Genomic DNA, 17,996 nt, shown 5'->3' on the forward strand with positions numbered 1-17,996 from the left:
AATTGGCCATCTGTACTTTTCTAAGTGTCCATTCATTTCAGTTGCCCTTTTGTTGTTGTTATTTACGAAAGGGTCTCAGTATGCAGTTCAGATTGGCCTTGAACTCACTATGTAGCCCAGGCTGGTGTTGAACTCACAGCAGTCCTCCTGCCTCAGCCTCCTGAGTGCTGGGATTACAGGTGTGTGCCACCACGCCTGGTTTTCAGTTGCCCTTTTAAAATTTTATTAATTAAATTTATTGGTACATTTTAGGTATATATAATGATCATATTCATTATAGGAATTTTGTACCTGTACATAATATAATTTGATTCTTTTTTTCCCTCATTTCCCTACTTCCCTCAACCCCTTTCCTCCTTATTAACAAAAGCTTTTTTTAAAAATTTTATTTATTTATTTTTAACAAAAGCTTGTTTCAAATTTTTTCTTTTTTCTTTTTCAATTACCCAGTTTTTTGACTGGGTTTGTTTGTCTTTTTGAGACAGGGTCTCGCTATGCAGTTCAGGCTGGCCTTGAGCTCACTTTGTAGCCCAGGCTGGTCTCGAACTTGCAAGGATCCTCCTGCCTCAGCCTCCTGAGTGCTGGGATTACAGGCGTGTGCCACCATGCCCGGCTGTTTGTATTTTTTTGAGACAGACTTTCTACGTGATTCTCCGGCTCCAGCCTCCGGAGCAGCTGGGAGTAGCTGGGACTAAAGGTGTGGTGCATACCTAGCTCAGAACTGAGCTAGGGTGGGGCAGGATCCATCCCCTTCGGGGATGGGGCAGAGATGCGTTTGGGGAGGCGGAAACAGTGATCGGGAGCTGACCCCACCCAGGAAATGTGACTAACTGGGCAGCACGGGCTGGCCCGGCTGCTGAGGAGCCTGCGGGGCTGGTAAGTGGGGAACAGAGCTTTCCTTGCGGGTCCCACACTTGGAGATGCCCCCCAGCTCCTGCCTCTGCTGGGGCTGCTGCAGCAAGGCTGGGACCTGTGGCTTCCCGGTGCCTGGGAAAAGCTGAGCTGGCAGCACCAGCGGCCAGGGCTCGGTGCCCAGGCTCTGTGGAGGCCTCCTGTGCCAGCACCGCCTCTCCCTCCCGTGGGTGGGGCAGCCGGGTGGGGCCGCTGGATCAGGAAGTGGGGAGCGGGTGGGGCAGCTGGGAGGAAGAGCCTGAGAAGCAAGTGAGCGGAGGCAGAGGTGTGCAGAGGTAAAGCGGGAGGCGGGGGCTGGCGGGACCCTCAGGCGGAGAGAGGAGGGCTGGCTGCCACGCCTGGAGACAGCCGGGACCGCGTCCGTGGCCTAGGCAGACTCCAGATGCTTCGAGTGACCACGGCCTTGCAGCTGCCTGGGGCTGGGTGGGTCCCAGTGGGGTGCGCCGGAGCTTGGACGGGGGAGCCCAGGCTTGGAGTTCACTCTGGCTAGGGGTGGACGTGCCAGGCCTGCAGCTGGGACTCCTGGAGGCCTTTAGCCCTCCTGGAGGTGAACTCAGACCAGACTTGGGGGTTCCTGTGGGGAGACTGGATGAGAGGGCTGGTGGGGTTAGGGGAGCAAGGCAGGTCCAGCCAAATGCATTTTTTTTTTGGAGACAGGGTCTCCCTATGTAGTTCAGGCTGGCCTCGAACTCACATGGATCCTCCCGCTCGGCCTTCCCAGTGCGGACTGCAGCGGGTGTGGCAGCACGCAGAGCTCAGGCCGGCCCTCTAGCTTCGAAGGCAGGAGGTGCCTCCCAGTCCCAGCCGACTGGCTGCCCACATGGGGAGCAGTGTAGGCCCCTCGGTGTCAGGCCTGCAGTCCCCAGAAGTGTCCCGGGCTGGGAGGAGTGGCTGAGGTTTTCGGTGGACGCCCGTGTTCCCCTCTTCCTTAGGAGAAGGGTGGGTGCTGCTCGGTTTCCTGCGAAGGGAAGGACAGGGACGTGTGGTGAGGAGACCTACCTGCTGGGATCCATAGAAGGGCGAGGACACTTCTTCCAATCTGCCCTGAAGGGCGGCTAAGTCACGGCCGAGCACGGCCAGCAGCCCCCACCCCAGCACAGCCTGCCGAAGCCCCCGGCCTGCAGCAGAAGCTGGGTGGACACTTCTGACTCCGCGCTGCGGCAGAGTGGGACAAAGCGAAGTCTCTGTGCCAGAGATAAAGGAGGGGTGGGGCTGGGACGCAGCCCATCGGGAGAGTCTGCCCAGAGTGCAGGGCGCGAGGTCCTAGGTTCGACCCTGGTGCAGGCGCGGGCCTTGCGAACGCTGAGCTCCGGGAGAGGCCGGTGAGCGCAGGTGGAAAGCGGTTTCCGCACTGTGCTGGGTCGCTGGGTCTGTCCGAAGGCGCGGTGGGGCGGAACTGGGCAGGCACTAAGCCTGCTTCTAATGCTGACCCCAGAGGCCGAGGCTCCCTGCCTGGGGAAGTGTGTGGGGTGACAGCTCCCCGCTTCGCTGCACCTTCTGCTCAATCGCGTGACCCCGGCTGTTCTTCCTCTTCCCTGCGCCGCCCCCCACCACAGCCCGCCCGGGGCTGAGCCCCCGGCACAGCCCGGGACAGAACGACCAGGCTGCCGCAGGCCGCTTGAGGAATGCGCAGAGGGCCCAGGTGCCCTTGCTGTGGTGAGGCCGGGAGAACTGCAGCGGGCCGAGGCCCCCGGAGTCCGGACCATTCCTGGGGCAGCTGGGCTTGCGGGGCCTGCGGGGGCAGGGACGGAAGGCCGCGAGGCTGGCGGCAGCACTGAGGAAGTGGAGGAGAAAAGACCACGGGATCAGTCCAAGGGACCCTCTGCAACGGAGCTGGGAGCAGAGGTCGAGGCGCTGGGGTCTCAGAGGGCAGCCCGGGACCCAGGCTCCACCCTGGGGTCTGAGTTTAGCCGGCCCAGCATGGGGCCCAGACCTGGGGAAGCTTAAAAAACCCCTGATGATTCCAGCCTACCAAGCATGGGACTCTGCTGGACAGAGTCCACCTGCAGGATCAGCGGCACTTGAACATCTGTCACATGGGCGTAGTGGCACAGGCCTGTGATCCCAGCACTCCAGAGGCTGAGGCAGGGAGATCGATGCAAGTTCGAGGCCAGCCTGGGCTACATAGCAAGTTTGAGGCCAGGCTGAACTACATAGTGAGACCCTGTCTCAGAAACAAAACAAAACATATGGATGCTGAGCTCCATTTCTGACTTCTGGAATCAGAACCCCAGGCCTGGGGTGGGGGCACTGTAGGGAAGAACTTACTGAGGAAGAACTTACAGCAAGATAAGGGGGACTGTATCAGGACCGTCACCGAAGGTATAGGGACCACAGCACCAGGGAGATTGAGCCCAACTCCAAGTACGGCTCGGGTGGCGGGAATTTATAGCCAAGAGGCAGGGTGAGGGTCGAGGGAGGAAAAGCACTAAAAGGAAATGGGGTGGAGGAAGGTTCTGTTTAAACAGGCCTAGCAGGATTCTTTTTTGCGGAGGGGGGAGGGTGTTGAGACATGGTCTTGCCCTGTAGTTCAGGCTGGCCTTGAACTGACTACTTGAATTTGCAGTGATCCTCCTGGCTCAGCCTCCCGAGTGCTGGGGATCACAGGCGTGTGCCCCCACGCCAGGCTAGCTTGCACATTTCATAGTGTCCTAAGGTAGTGGACACGGGCAGCCGGGGTAGGGAAGGGGCGGGCAGCCAAGGAACCCCTTGTGTTCACCCTGCTGTGGCTGGGGGGAGGGGTGTTACAGCCTGGAGTCTGGCTGCCTGATTTTGAGTGATAGCCCGCATTCTCATTCAGTAACAGAAGGAAAATGAATAAAGCTGGCAGTTTCCTGCACCATCTCCTCCCTGAGTTGTGCCCACAGCTTGGGTTGGGGCAGCCACTCCACCGCAGATCTGAGTCAGGCAGGGGGAGGGCGCCACCGGAGACCCTGTAGGACCGGAAGGGCCGCCCCCCGCCTCCCACCACCCGGAAGTGCGATGCCAAGACCGCCTTCTCATCCCGTCTGCCTTAGCCTCTCCTGCCTGCCCGCTGTTTCTTACTGGAGCGGTCCGGTTTGTTCCTTTTTCCTTTATTCGCGGTGCTGGGTCACACTCACCACAGCCTGTTCTCAAAGCCACCCTCAAGAGAGCACAAACTTAGAAAGTAAAGCTAAGAAGGCTGGGGAGAAAAGCCATCCTTCAAGGCTCACTCTTCTCCCCTGTAGCAGCCCCAGAATCTCCTAAGGGTGCCTCTTCGCAGTCCCTCCCTCAGTGTCCCAGGCCCCAACCCCACCCTGCAGTTGGGGGACCCACAGTGTGCCTCGTATTAAGTGCCTGCAGGTGTGAGTTCTCTGCATTTAAGTCTCCCCAAAGAAACTGAGCTCGCGATGAGAACATAACAAAGGTGGCAAGTAAAACTGTACTGACTGCATTTTCTGCTTTCTTTTTTTAACAGTGTCTTGTTAAATCATTCAGGTTGACCTTGAATTTGCTATGTCACCCAGGCTGGCTTCACCCTCACAATCCTCCTGCCTCAGCCTGTGGAATACCGAATTTGTAGGCATGAGCCACTGTACCTGGCCGTTTTCTGACTTTTTAAGAAGTTAATGTATTTTGCTTAAATATTTGTTGTCTTATTTACTTTCTTGTTGCTGAGACAAAATACCTGACATCCACAAGTTGAAGGAAGAAAGGTTCATTTTGGGTCACAGTTTGTAGAGGGTTCTTTGTAATTGGCTGGCCCCAAGGTGGGGTGGCATGGCGGGAGGGCACGGCAGAGGAGAAATAGTCCATGGCTTGGCAGACAGGAAGCAGGGAACCTTCCTTCCCTTTTTATTCCTTCCAGGCTGCAAGCCAACTGGTTGGTGCCACCCACACCCAGGGTGAGGCTTCCTTCTTCAGTCCATCACCTATACCCAGAACTGTGCTAAAACAAACAACGACTAATCTATTATCACACACCTATGATCCAGCCACCCCCAAAAGCCCACCTATGAGCGCATGAGGCTTTGAGGGGACATGAAGATACAATCTGTGACGTTTGTCTTTAGCATTCTCTCCCACCCCAATGCCTCTTGTCCCAAAAAAGTCATCCCCACTGACCTACAAAATAAAGATGGCATTCCTCACTCACATTGAGGAGGGCCGCACACACAGAACTGATAGTTGATGTCTGAGTGGGTGAATTTCCCCACGGAGAGTTTAGGATTGGAGCAGCTGTTAAGTCTAATGTTAGCTGAGGATTTTAAGATTTCTTTTTGGTAAATGCCTTTATCAGGGTAAGGAAGTTTCCTTATATTCCTAATTTTGTGAAAAATTTTTAAAAATCAAGAATGGATGCAGACTTTTACTAAATGCTTTTTCTGCATCTACTTAATGACTTCTCTCTCTCTCTCTCTCTCTCTCTCTCCCCACCCAATAGATGGTTTACATGGGTTGAGTTTCAGATGTTAAACCAACCTTGCATTCCTGGGATAAGCCTCATTTCATTATGTTATTTTTAAAAATAATACTGAATTCTATTCACTAGAATTCTGTGGAATTTTGTGTTTTTTTTTGGGGGGGGGGACAAGGTCTCAATATGTAATCCAGGCTGGCCTTGAACTCTTGGTGATCCTCCTGCCTCAGTCTCCCAAGTGCTGGGATTACAGGTATACACCATCATGCCTGGCCTTTTTTGTTGTTTTTTGTTTTTTTGTCTTTTTGAGACAGGGTCTCGCTATGCAGTTCAGGCTGGCCTTGAGCTCACTTTGTAGCCCAGGCTGGACTCAAACTCACAACGATCCTCCTGCCTCAGCCTCCTGAGTCCTGGGATTACAGGTGTGCACCACCATGCCTGGCATTGTTGCTGCTATGTTCATGAGAAATATTGTTCTGTAATTTTATAGTTATGTGGTTTGTTATCAGGATAATGCTTGTAGCATAGGATGAATTTTCTATATTCTAAATGAGTTTGTATAGGGCTGGGGATTTAGCTCAGCAGCACAGCGCCTGCCTGGCAAGCGCAAGGCCATGAGTTTGATTCCCAGTACCGGAAAAAACAAACAAACAAACAAATAAATGAGTTTGTATGGAATTGGTATCATATCTTCTTTAATTTTTTTTGGTAGAATTTACCAGTGAAGTCGTGTAGGCTTGGATTTTATAGGTTGTTAAATTCTAGCTGGGCACAGTAGCACAGACCTATAATCCCAGCATTTGGGAGGCTGAAGCAGGAAGATCACTGTGAATTTGAGGTGAGCCTGGGCTCCATAGTGAGTGCGAAGCCAGCCTTAGCAATATAGCAAGACCCTGTCTTAAAAAAACAAACAAAATTACAAGTTTAACTTCTTCAAGAGATAGTAGGACTGCTCAGGGATAGGAGTGAGAGGAATTTTCTTCTCCCCAAGGTTTGATCTTTGAGCCTTTAAAACACATGCAGGTTAGCAGAAGGAAAGACACACACTGTACTATGTGCGGAGTTCTGAGCTAGGGAAAGGAGCAGGGGCTTGGTGCTCTGGGGGAGGTGGCCTATCCTGGGAGGCGCAGGGAGAAGCACTGCAGACGCCATGCCTTGCGGCCCTGTAAATAAGCCTCTTAGGTAACAGCCGCAGAAGAGTAGCCGGCTGCTGTGGCCCAGCCTCTTACCTAACCCTTGTGTTCTAGGGGTCGCGGGGACGGGGCGTAACAACTGCATTCCTACTGGCACAGAGTAGGGACTTTCCAGAAAGCTCCTCCCGCCTAGGGTGTGTGGAGGGAGGGTCAGCGGGTTTCTTTAAAGTTGTCAGAATGCCAGCGCCATACTTTGAGTATTACTTCCTGAGCCCCAACACAAGTAATCCATTTCTTCCTGCTCCCCTACCCTGCTTCCTTTCCTCCCCCTCTACCTTGAGAATGCAAGGTGATGCTACATCCCCAGCCCTTTTTACTTGCTTTTTTTTTTTTTTTTGGTCAGTACTGGTGATTCATCCCAGGGTCTTGTACATGCTAGAAAAGTGCTCTACCCCTGAGCTACATCCCCAGCCCCCTATTTATTTATTTTTGAGACAAGAGTCTCACTGAATTGCCCAGTGTGGGCTCAAACTTTCAAAAAGCTCTGCCCTCAGGCATTCTGAATGCTGGGACTGCTGGGCGTGTTAGCACACGCCTGTAATTCCAGCACTTGGGAGGCTGGGGCAGGAGGATTGTTGCAAGTTCGAGGCCAGCCTGGGCTACAAAGTGAGCTCAAGGCCAGCCTGAACTGCATAGAAAGACCCTGTCTCAAAAAGACAGAAAAAAGAGAATGCTGGCGCTACAGATGTGCACCACCAACCACTCAGCTTGTTTTTCATTTTAATATCTGTAGATTCTGTAGTGATGTCCCCTCTCTCATTTCCTTATTGGAAATTTATACCTTCTTTTTTTTCTATTCAGTCTGTCTAACAGTTTTATCATTTTTTATTGATTTTTTAAAAAGATCAGTTTCAGTTTGAGGTCAGTCTGGATGACATAGTGAGACCAACTCAAAAACAACAACAAAAACCCCTAAAATCAGTTTTGTTGATTTTTTCATTATCATTTTTATCGATTGTTTTTTTTTTATTAATTGCTGCTTTTATTTTTGATTGAATTTATTTAGTTATTTTGGGTTTTTGCCTTTCCTTCTTTATGGTGGAAACGTTGTCATTAATTTTATTTCTTTATTTCTTTTTTTTTTGTAATTGGCACTTTTTTTTTTTTGGTACTGGGAATTGAACTTAGGACCCTACACTTGCCAGGCAGGCACTTATGCCACTGTATTTTTCTTAAAAATTTGTTGTTGTTTTGTGAGATGGAGTCTTGCTATGTAGCCCACACTGGCCTCAAATTGGAGCAGTCCTGCCTCAGCCTACTGAGTACTGGGATCCACCATGCCCAGCCAAGTCATAGATTTTAGACTTTTCTGCTATGAGCAGTTACATATTGCTTAGAGAGCTGTCCCAGCCTCATGCAATACCCAGGGTTAGGAGTCCAAAGTAAAAGACAGGTGTGGGTGACAGGTCATGACTCAGGGGCCAGAGATCTGGTTTCCAGGAGCTACTCACTAGCTGTGGGACCTTGGGCTTAGGCTGTCTCAGCCTTATTGTCTTTACTTGTTAAGGGAACCAAGAATACTGTCCTCTCCGGGGGTCCCTGGCCAGGAGGTAGCTGATGAGTGTGAAGGGTGCTGGCTCCCTGGGGCCATCCCAGGCCCACGTGAGAAGTGGCCGTCAGGACACTTGGGTGATGGTGGCTTCTGTCTTTCAGATCCGGACGCAGCAATGTACACACCCATCCCGCACAGGTAGGCAGCGCACCCGCCCCTCCCCACCCCTTCCCAGGCTGCCCCGGCTGGCTCTGAGCTCGGGTCCTCCCCCACCCCCGCTCTCCTCCCTGCAGCGGCTCCCCGTTCCCAGCCTCCTCCGTGCAGGCTCCCGGCCTGCACATATGGCGCGTGGAGAAGCTGAAGCCGGTGCCCGTGGCGCCCGAGAACCAGGGCGTCTTCTTCTCGGGGGACTCCTACCTGGTGCTGCACAACGGTCCGGAAGAGCTCTCGCACCTGCACCTGTGGATAGGTAAGGGGCAGGGCGCAGGCCTGGCGGTGGGTGGGGCTGCGCTGGCTGTGTCGGGGGTCTCGCCTGCCACCCCCCACCTGTCACAGGCCAGCAGTCGTCCCGCGATGAGCAGGGGGCCTGCGCCGTGCTGGCCGTGCACCTCAACACCCTGCTCGGGGAGCGGCCGGTGCAGCACCGCGAGGTGCAGGGCAACGAGTCCGACCTCTTCATGAGCTACTTCCCGCGAGGCCTCAAGTACCAGGTCAGAGCCGCCCCAGCGTCCTCCCTGCCCAGCCGCTCGGTGCCCTTGGAGCTGGGGCCCCTTTCTGCAGTCTCCCAATGGGGTGGGGTACGGCCCCACTCAGGCCGGCCTTCTGGCTGCAGGAAGGTGGCGTGGAGTCGGCATTTCACAAGACGTCACTGGGGACAGCCCCGGCTGCCATCAAGAAACTCTACCAGGTGAAGGGGAAAAAGAACATCCGGGCCACTGAGCGGGCGCTGAGCTGGGACAGCTTCAACACCGGGGACTGCTTCATCCTGGACCTGGGCCAGGTGGGTCACAGGGGCAGGTGGAGCGCCGGCACCGTGCAAAGGGCTGGCCAGGAGCCCGGGGAAGGGGCTGGGGGGGTTGGGGGGGGCTGGGGCCCATCCCACAGCCGCCGCTCCGGCCCCGAGAAAACACAGTAAGCAGCCCTCAGTGTCTGCAGGGGTTGTTCTCTGGGCCCGCGCAAATGCTCAAGACCTCCACATAAACCTAAAGCTATGACTTTGCATGTAAACTGCACATTCTTCTTCTTTTATTTATTTTTATTTATTTATTTATTTATTTATTTATTTATTTATTTATTTATTGTCTTTTTGAGACAGGGTCTCACTATGCAGTTCAGGCTGGCCTTGAGCTCACTGCTTTGTAGCCCAGGTTGGTTTTGAACTTGCGAGGGTCCTCCTGCCTCAGCCTCCGCAGTGCTGGGATTACAGGTGTGCTCCACCATGCCCAGCTTCTTTTTTTTATTTTGAGACAGGGTCTTGTTAAGTCACTAAGTTGTCCCGGTTGGGTTTGAAATTGCTGGCCTCCTACCTCAGCCTCCCAGAATACTTGGGTGATGTGTGTGCACCATCATGCCTGGCCATCCCCACCCAGTCTTTTTTCAAATTTTAAATTTTGAGACATGGTCTCAATGAGTCACAAACTCACCCACAGTTAAACCCACCCACAAGGATTATAGACATGTTTCCCACATGAGCCATCTCTAAATGACTCATAACACCTACAACAAAATGACTGCTGTGTGAATAGTTGCCTTGTGTTGCTTAGGGAATCGTGGCAAGAAAAAAGTCTGTATGTGTTTAGTAGAGATATAGTTTTTTCTGATTTCTTTTTTTTTTTTTTGAGACAAGAGTCTCACTATGTAGTTCAATCTGGCCTCAAATTGAAGTGATCCTTGTGGTGATCCTCCTGCTTCAGCTTCCCAAGTGCTGGGAGCATAGGTGTGCACCACCACACCTGGCTTTTTCCGAATGTTTTTGATTTTCAGCCACTTGACTCTGGTGGAGCCCACAGATGCAGAGGGCTGACTCTATAAGGACAGAAACCAGCCCCCAAAATCCAGCTGTTGCCTCGAAGGCTCTGTAGCTTACCTTCCGCTTCTCTTGGAAGCCTTTGTAGCTCTAAGATAGTGGCTTGATACACATTTTCATTAGTTTATTTACTTACCCGCTCATTCTGTGACTGATGCTCTCTGAACCAGCACAGGTGCTACCGAGGGCCCCACACGCAGGCAGCCAGGGCGGGCCGGTCAGCTGCTGTCACCCACAGCAAGGCGTGACGGCAGTGGCGGTCAGGGACTGGGGATGTGCAGGGTGGGGGCCTTCGCCCGAGCTGAAGCCAGGCGTCCCAGAACCTGGGGTGGGGGTGTCATACAGCTGAGGGCACAGGGGAAGGATGCAGCCGTGGATGGAGACCGGGATGTGAGTGGGACTTGGTGTGGGACGGGAGCAGTGAGAGCAGTTTGGCTGTGGGAGTGAGACCCGGTTCGTGAGGACACAGGATGTCTTTCCCCAGTCTCCAGGATTTGCGGCCGGAAGGTCAGTCCAGGAGCGTTGGTAGAGAGGACTCCTCGTGGTGGACGAGGGGGCAGAACCAGCTGACGGGCCTCACCACCCACTGGGAGTCAGGAGAGATGGGCTGAGATACTGGGCTCTGCTGGTGCAGCATTCACTCACTCATTCATTCATCCATTCACTCATTCACTCACTCATTCATTCATTCATCACTCACTCATTCACTCACTCATTCATTCATCACTCACTCATTCACTCATTCATTCATCCATTCACTCATTCACTCACTCATTCATTCATTACTCACTCATTCACTCATTCATTCATCCATTCACTCACTCATTCATTCACTCACTCATTCATTCACTCACTCATTCATTCATTCACTCACTCATTCATTCATTCACTCACTCATTCATTCACCACTCATTCATTCAGCATGTATTTTTGTCTAAAGATGTTCCGTTTTAGCAGTGATTATATAATAGCGAACAAAACAAAACTAAACCTTCATGCCCTGCAGCTTAGATTTGAGAAAGAGGAATTAGACATATTTATTTTGATGGTACTGGGGATTGAACTCAGGGCCTTTGCACTGAGCTATATCCCCAGCCTGTTAAAAAAATTTTTAAAAAACTTTTTCAGAGTCCCTCTAAGTTGCTAAGCTGTCCACACTTCGCCTAAACTTTCAATCTTTCTGCCTTGGGTGTCCAAAGTGCTGGTATTACAAGCATGCACCATGTCCAGCTGAGATAGGTTTTAAATATATGGCAATAAGTGGTGTGGATTTTAAAAAAAACAAAACAAGCCAGGCGTGGTGGCGAATGTCTGTAACTCCAGCACTCTGGAGGCTAAGGCTGAGCCGTGAGTTCAAGACCAGCCTGAACCACATAGCAAGACCCTATTTCAGACAACAACAAAACAAACCAAAACAGGGAGTAAGATGGCCAGAGGGCAGGCAGTGCCCCGACAGCACGGTCATGGCCCTTCTCAGAGGTCTCTCCCCTCTGCCCCTGCCTTCTTGATTGCCCTGACCTGGAGGACCTGAGGGGTAGAGGGGGCCTTTCTTTCCCCTGAGCTAGGGTGGGATCTGGGGTGCTCGCTCTGAGCTGGGATGCCCCGCTTCCCGCAGAACATCTTCACCTGGTGCGGAGGGAAGTCCAACATCCTGGAGCGCAACAAGGCTCGGGACCTGGCCCTGGCCATCCGGGACAGTGAGCGGCAGGGCAAGGCCCAGGTGGAGATCATCACCGATGGGGAAGAGCCCGGCGAGATGATCCAGGTCGGGGACATGGCAGGAGGGCTGGGAGCCCCTGCTTCTTAGAAAGGCCAGGAAGGGCCGGGGGTGTGAGGGTGGGGATAGAGGACGGCAGGGCCCCTGGGACTCTGCCCAGCCTGTGGCCAGCTCGCAGGGTGCCTGGGTATGATGCACAGTGTGTCCCTCTGGAGGAGGTGGCTCTGGGCGCGATGGCTTGAAAGTTTTGGGGCAGGAATCCAGCAAACCCAGGCTGCCCCGCCCCTACAGGTTCTGGGCCCCAAGCCTGCTCTGAAGGAGGGCAACCCCGAGGAGGACCTCAGAGCCGACCAGACCAATGCCCAGGCTGCAGCTCTGTACAAGGTGGGCGCTGGGCCGGCTAGGGCTGGGGGCTTCACAGAGCAGCTGGGGGCCCCGGGGCTGAGGAGGAGACCGTGGGAAGCGGGGAGGCATTTGCAAGACTGGAGGAGAGGAGGATGGGGTGGCCGGTCGAACTTCCGGAAGAGACAATGCCATTTGCTTCCGGCCCCTTGGTGAAGGTTTGAAGCCACTGCTGAGCTTTACCTTTTGGGCTCTGTGCGTGTGTTTGTAGTTCAGAAACCGCTTGCTTCCAGATGCACTGCGCTCGGGGGCAGGGGCGGAGGTGGGGGTGGAGTGCAGCAGGCTCCTGGCTGGGCTGAGGTGCGGGGGAGGAGGCGGGGAGGCGCGGGGGCGGACCCGGTGCCCGCTCCCTCGGGTTTGGGGCGGGGGGCTGGCCTGGGCTCGGTCCAGCACTGCGCTGCCTCCCCAGGTCTCCGATGCCACCGGAAAGATGCACCTGACCAAGGTGGCCGACTCCAGCCCCTTCGGCCCCGAGCTGCTGATCCCTGACGACTGCTTTGTGCTGGACAATGGGCTCTGCGGCAAGATCTACATCTGGAAGGGTAGGCGGGCTCCCTGCACCAGTCTGCGGTCCCTGCAGCTGCCTGCCCGATGGTGTTCTCTTTGCTGTCGCCACCGTGAAGTCCCGAAAGTATGGCCGGCCTCCGGCCCCAGGGCCTGCTCCAGAACACAGCCGGGCCCTGTCCTGCCCGCACACACTCTGTTCGCTCGGTCTGTGGTGGAATCTGAGCTTGTGCCTGTGAAATCAGTTCCCCGAGGGTTCCCTGTGGGGTTCCAGGACGCGCTCTGAAAACCACTGGCCTCGCCCAGTCCTAGGCCTTCAGGGCTCTGGGGCCCCTGATCCCGGGATTCTGCCTCCCAGGTGTGACAGGGTTGGATTTTAGGTAACTTAAATACTTTACGCAGTGGGGAGTGGACTTGCAGAACTTGTTTTTCTGAGATTATATCAGCTGGAAAGAGAAATGCTGTTTTGCAAAAGTCTACCTGGCTCACTTTGACCACAGAAAATGTTGAAACTGTACTCAAAGCCTGAGCAACCCTGGAAGCTTGGCTACTTTTCCCTGGTTTCCCTTTCTCTCTTTCTTTTTTTTTTTTTTTTTTTGTTTCCCTTTCTCTCTTTCTTCTTCCTTTTTTTTTTTTCTTTTGAGGCAGGGTCTTATTATGTAGTTCAAACTGGGCTGGAACTCACTATGTAGCCCAGGTTGGCCTCAAACTCAGTGATCCTCCTGCCTCAGCCTCCTGAGTGCTGTGATTACAGGCATGCACCACGGCACCCCATCTGATTGGCTTTCCTGAGCATGTCTTACCTCCCTGGGCAGGTTAGAAGTTTCTCAAAGGCGGGAGCTGTGTTTACCTGAGAGTCTTGATGAAATAGCATTTGCTCAATACATAACTGTGCAGTGAACCAACAAAGCCAAGAAACCACCAGCCCCCAGCCTGGTCAGGACGGGTGAGGCGCTCTGTCTCAGGCTGGCTACACCCAGGCAGGTCATGCCCAGGTGTCCTAACCCAGCGGGGACGGGGCGAAGGGGGACTTTGGGAGACCTCTGCGGAGGGGCGGTGCTCAGTGGAACCGATGCCAGGCATGGAGTGTCCCCAGAGGCGCACAGAGGATCTCTAACCCCAAGCAAGCAAGCATTACAGAAAGAGAAGCCTGAGGGGAAACAGGAGACTCAGGAGGCCAGGAAGAGAAGTGCCCATGAGTAGGGGTGCAGCTAGTCACCTCACCATGGAAGGACAGTTTCTGTCCGTTTTTAAGACAGGGTCTCACAAGGTAGCCCAAGCTGGCCTCAAACTTGTGGCAATCCTCCTGCCTCAGCCTCTGAGTGCTGGGATCACAGCTGTGTGCTACCACACCTGGCACTTGCAGATACCTTGTACTTACTGGGATTTTGATAGCTGGGCCGGAAAGCAACCGCCATTCACGGCAGTTTCCACAGAAAAATGCCTTCTGCTGGAGCAATCTGCACTACTGTGGAAGTGGGTGAATTCTCTGTGGGTTTGTTTTGTTTTGGGTACTGGGGACCGAACCCAGGGCCACACTGAGCTACAACCGCAGGCCTGTTTTGAGTCAGGGTCTTACTGTGTTGCCCAGCCTGGGCTTGAACTTGTGATCCCCCTGCTTCAGCCTCCCAGAGTGCTGGGATTTACCAGCCATGATACTGACTGAGCTTCATGTTTATGAGCAGTTCGCTGGCATAGCCATCAGGCCAGTGTAGGCTGCTGGCATTACGGGAGGCAGTCAGTTCACCTCTATAATCAACCATCTGTCCTGCTTAGTGCTACAAGAAAGGCCTGCAGGGCTAGGGATACAGCTCAGTGGCATAAGCACTTGCTTGGCAAGCGAAAGGTTGTGAGTTCAATCCCCGGTACCGCCAAAAAAAAAAAAAGAAAGGCCTGTAGCAAACACTAAGGCAGACAGGCCGAGGGGACAGGGCAGGGTCCCAGGCCTTGGTTTGAGGCACGGGGGGAAAACCTATTCTTGCTGAAATGTCCCTGGGGCCTGGTCAGAGCAGAAGGTGCTTGAGGATTTTGTGGTACTGGGGGCGGGACCCAGGGTCTTGTGCCTGCCAGGTAAGCGCTCTGCCATAACGCACACCCAGCTCCAGAGGGGAAGGTTCTGATCAGACCTGGGCAAAAGAGAAGTTTTCATTTAGCTTCAAGCTACCAATTTGGAAAAAGTTTTAAGGGACTGACTTCATACCTCCGAAAAGCTCTTTAGCTTTATAATTGTTTACGTTGCCAGCTGCTCTGTGGAACAGAGGGGTTTACATTTCAAGCACTGGGCATGGTAGTGCAGATGTGTAATCCCAGTACTCTGGGAGGCTGAGGCAGGAGGACTGCAAGTTGGAGCCCAGCTTGGGCAATTTAGCAACTTGGTGAGATCTTGTCTCAAAGTAAAAAATAAAAAGAGCTGGAGCTGGAGCTGGAGCTCAGAGTGAAGGCCCTGGGTTTAATCCCCAGGGCCAAAAAGGGGTGGGGAAGGGATTTCAAGAAGAATAGGACGAAGGCTAGAGAGGGTCTCTGCTCTTTCGAAACATCCCCTTCCTGTGATCCAGGACGAAAAGCTAACGAAAAGGAGCGGCAGGCAGCCCTTCAAGTGGCCGAGGACTTCATCTCCCGCATGCAGTATGCTCCGAACACTCAGGTGAGGGGACGCCCCGATCCACAGCCCCCTGCTGTGCCCTTCCTGTGGCCGCCGCACCTCTCGGACGGGACAAGCGGGCAGGAGAACTTTGGACATAGTGGGGAACAGTGAGGCCGCCCTCTCACACCCACCCCGTGGGGAGGCCCTCCCAGTCCTGCAACATTTAAAGACTTGTCTTACTTTCTTTGTTTTTTCTTTTTCTTTTTTGGGTTTCTCTGAGACAGGGTCTTGCTATGTAGTCCAGGCTGGCCTTGAACTCACTATGTAGCCCAGGCTGGCTTCAAATTTGTGGCAATTCTCCTGCCTCTGCCTCCTGAGTGCTGAGATTATAGTGTGCCATGAAGCCCAGTGTGTTTTTTTATGTTATCTGACTTTCAGAGAGGATACTGGGGAGCTGTCCTTGAGGTGTGCTTGTGGATGGTTTGTGCTCTTCCTCTGGGCCTCTGTTCCTGGCTGCTACTTCCCCTAGCCCCAGCATGGTGGCTAGCTAAGTCCTTCCTACATGGCTAGCCTGTAATCGATGGTAGTGTCAAACTGTGTACCCAAGTCTTGTTTGCTTGTGAGACAGGGTCTTGCTGTGTAATTCAGGCTGGCCTTGAACCCGTTGATCGTTCTGCTTCAGCCTCCTGAGTGCTGTGATTTCAGGTGTGTGCTGGCACGCCTGGCTGTACCCAAGTCTGCACGCAATCTGTCTTCTCAGCCTGTGTTGCTGTCACTTTGTGTCTCGGCTCTTGGTTTATCTGGGGCCTCCCTGGCCCGGATGCACGCAGACTCTGGCCTGGTGCCCGATACCCTCTCCCCGGCCCGGCCGGGCTGACAACTTTGTGAGCCAGACTTCTCGCCCTGTCCTGCAGGTGGAGATCCTGCCCCAGGGCCGAGAGAGCCCCATCTTCAAGCAATTCTTCAAGGACTGGAAGTGAGGGTGGGCGGCTACCTGCCCTGCACCCTGCCCGCGCCCCCGCCTGCCTGCGCCTCCTCCTGGTGCCCTGCCAGTGTGCAATAATAAAGTAAACACGTGCCTTCCCAGCTCTCCTCGGTCTCTGTTCGCCCGGCTCAGCCCCACCCTGGGGGCCAAGGCCGAGCGGAGCTGGCGCTGGCAGGTACTGCTGGGCACTTCAGCGGGTGGCCCAGTGCCAGGCCCGGGGTCGCTTGCAGCCTGGCGGGACAATTGTGGCTGCGGGCTCAGGACACATCTCCATCCAAGCCAGCACTCACTCGGGCCTGAGAAGCCCCAGCTTCAAATGAACACTCAGGCTGCGGCTCAGCTCAGTGGGACAGCGGGTGCCTAGTGCATGGGGGTGATCGGAACAGGCGGTAAATATTTCAGTTCTAAGACACTGCCACGAAACCCATCAGTCCTCCCTCTCTCTTCGAACACACTTAGTCCATCCTTTCTGCCGCTCTCTGAAGCGGTTCTGGAAGTCGTCTTCCATGAGTGTCTTCAGCTGCACTATAGTGCTGCCTCCATGTCCTGAACTGATTCAAAACATTTCCTTTTTTTCATGGTCATTTTGACTTGGAGGAGGAGCCACAAGTCACACAGTACCAGAGCCAGTGAATAAAGCAGATGAGGACAGTGTGTATTTTTACGAGCTCTTTCTGTTGGATGGTGCTTGGCAGCAGCCTTCACTATGTTTTTGATCCACATTATAAAGACATGAAAGGATGTGAAGAACTGCTTCAGAGAGCTAGGGGTGGTGGCACACACCTATAGTCCCAGCACTGAGGAGGCTGAGGCAGGAGGATCACCTTGAGTTCAAGGCCAGTTTGGGCTACAAAGTAAGACCCTGTCTCAAAAGAAGAGTGCTTCAAAAGTGTGATCTTGCTGAGTGTGGTGGGGCATGCTTATAACCCCAGCACTCGGGAGGCTGAGGCAGGAGGACTGCTTGAGACGAGCCTGGGTTACATAGTGAGTTTGAGGCCAGCCTGGACTACACAGAGAGACCCTGTCTCAAAAACAAACACAAAAACAACAAAAAAGTGTGATCAAAGCAAGAGGGATTTTTTAAAGAGGATTAATGGCAGTGTCTCTTACTGTAATACATTTTTAAAAATTTAAATATGTACCTGTTTTCTGTCATACCTACATGGCATCCTGAGTTTGATCCCTAGCACCCCTCCCAAAAAAGGGGGACATCTGACAGCTGCACTGAAGTCAGGCTGTCCCTCATAGGACACTGCCCGTGTTTGGCTGACGGGCCAGGGCTGCTCTGGGGCACAGGAAGACTCCAGGCTAGCGTGGCCCGGGGCCAGCTCTCAACCTTCTCCCATCCTGGGGAGCCGCTTTTCCCCGCCTGCCCCCAGTTGATGTTCTTGTTTCGGGCTCTTGCTGATTGGGCCAAGGAGCATAGGAAATTCAGCCCCTGTGTGTCTCCCTCCCTGACCTCTGCAGACTCCCGGCCTCACCTCAGGCAGCGCAGGGTCAGGTCGGGTGGTTAAAGTATAGAGTAAGTGATGGGGCCAGGCAGGGGTCTGAGGATTTTCAGTTTATGGAGTATTTTAAGTTTCCCACGGGAAGTCCAGGCCTTTTCCCAAGAAAAATACAGATTAAGATTTTTTTTGCTACTGTGGATTGAAGTCAGGGCCTATGCACTGAGCTACATCTCTGTCCCTTTTTGTATTTTCTTATTTTTGAAACGAGATCTGGCTACGCTGCTGAGTTTTCCAGGCTGGACTCTCAACTTGGGACCCTCCTGCCTCAGCTTCAGCTGTTTCATCTACTCTC

General features: G+C 53.5%; 2 protein-coding genes across 5 annotated transcripts; one reads left to right on the forward strand and one right to left on the reverse strand.

The window, feature by feature from the left end:
* The first annotated feature begins 776 nt into the window (after positions 1-776).
* Capg (capping protein (actin filament), gelsolin-like) lies at positions 777-16,297 on the forward strand. Of its 4 annotated transcripts, none has more exons than XM_005385433.2 (10): positions 777-876; positions 8,140-8,176; positions 8,272-8,447; positions 8,534-8,688; positions 8,811-8,978; positions 11,620-11,769; positions 12,013-12,105; positions 12,533-12,665; positions 15,183-15,271; positions 16,126-16,297. In XM_005385433.2, exons 2-10 carry the CDS (start codon positions 8,154-8,156, stop codon positions 16,189-16,191), a joined length of 1,053 nt encoding a protein of 350 aa, XP_005385490.1. In that variant the 5' UTR covers positions 777-876; positions 8,140-8,153; the 3' UTR covers positions 16,192-16,297. The 4 variants fall into 4 exon arrangements, with proteins under 4 accessions (XP_005385490.1, XP_005385489.1, XP_005385492.1 ...); XM_005385432.2 differs by lacking the exon at positions 777-876 and adding an exon at positions 1,089-1,187; XM_005385435.2 differs by lacking the exon at positions 777-876 and adding an exon at positions 1,119-1,177.
* LOC106148570 lies at positions 1,343-2,618 on the reverse strand. The gene is made up of 2 exons (XM_013514586.1): positions 2,003-2,618; positions 1,343-1,870 (listed from the first exon to the last, which is right to left on the reverse strand). The coding sequence occupies exons 1-2, from the start codon at positions 2,616-2,618 to the stop codon at positions 1,668-1,670; spliced, it is 819 nt and encodes a 272-aa protein (XP_013370040.1). The 3' UTR covers positions 1,343-1,667.
* Positions 16,298-17,996: the final 1,699 nt, after the last annotated feature.

Source organism: Chinchilla lanigera, unplaced genomic scaffold (assembly GCF_000276665.1).
Source record: "Chinchilla lanigera isolate Chin_1 unplaced genomic scaffold, ChiLan1.0 scaffold00023, whole genome shotgun sequence".
Taxonomy (NCBI): Eukaryota; Metazoa; Chordata; class Mammalia; order Rodentia; family Chinchillidae; genus Chinchilla; species Chinchilla lanigera.

What these genes read in the sequence shown, in the direction of transcription:
- LOC106148570 (XM_013514586.1), bottom strand. Translation starts at nt 2,618, where the DNA reads ATGGTCCGGACTCCGGGGGCCTCGGCCCGCTGCAGTTCTCCCGGCCTC. An exon ending in CTTCGGCAGGCTGTGCTGGG is followed by an intron (nt 1,871 to 2,002) that starts GTGGGGGCTGCT and finishes TTCCCTTCGCAG; the next exon opens with GAAACCGAGCAGCACCCACC.
- Capg (XM_005385433.2), top strand. Translation starts at nt 8,154, where the DNA reads ATGTACACACCCATCCCGCACAG. An exon ending in TCATCCTGGACCTGGGCCAG is followed by an intron (nt 8,979 to 11,619) that starts GTGGGTCACAGG and finishes CGCTTCCCGCAG; the next exon opens with AACATCTTCACCTGGTGCGG. An exon ending in AGCCCGGCGAGATGATCCAG is followed by an intron (nt 11,770 to 12,012) that starts GTCGGGGACATG and finishes CCGCCCCTACAG; the next exon opens with GTTCTGGGCCCCAAGCCTGC.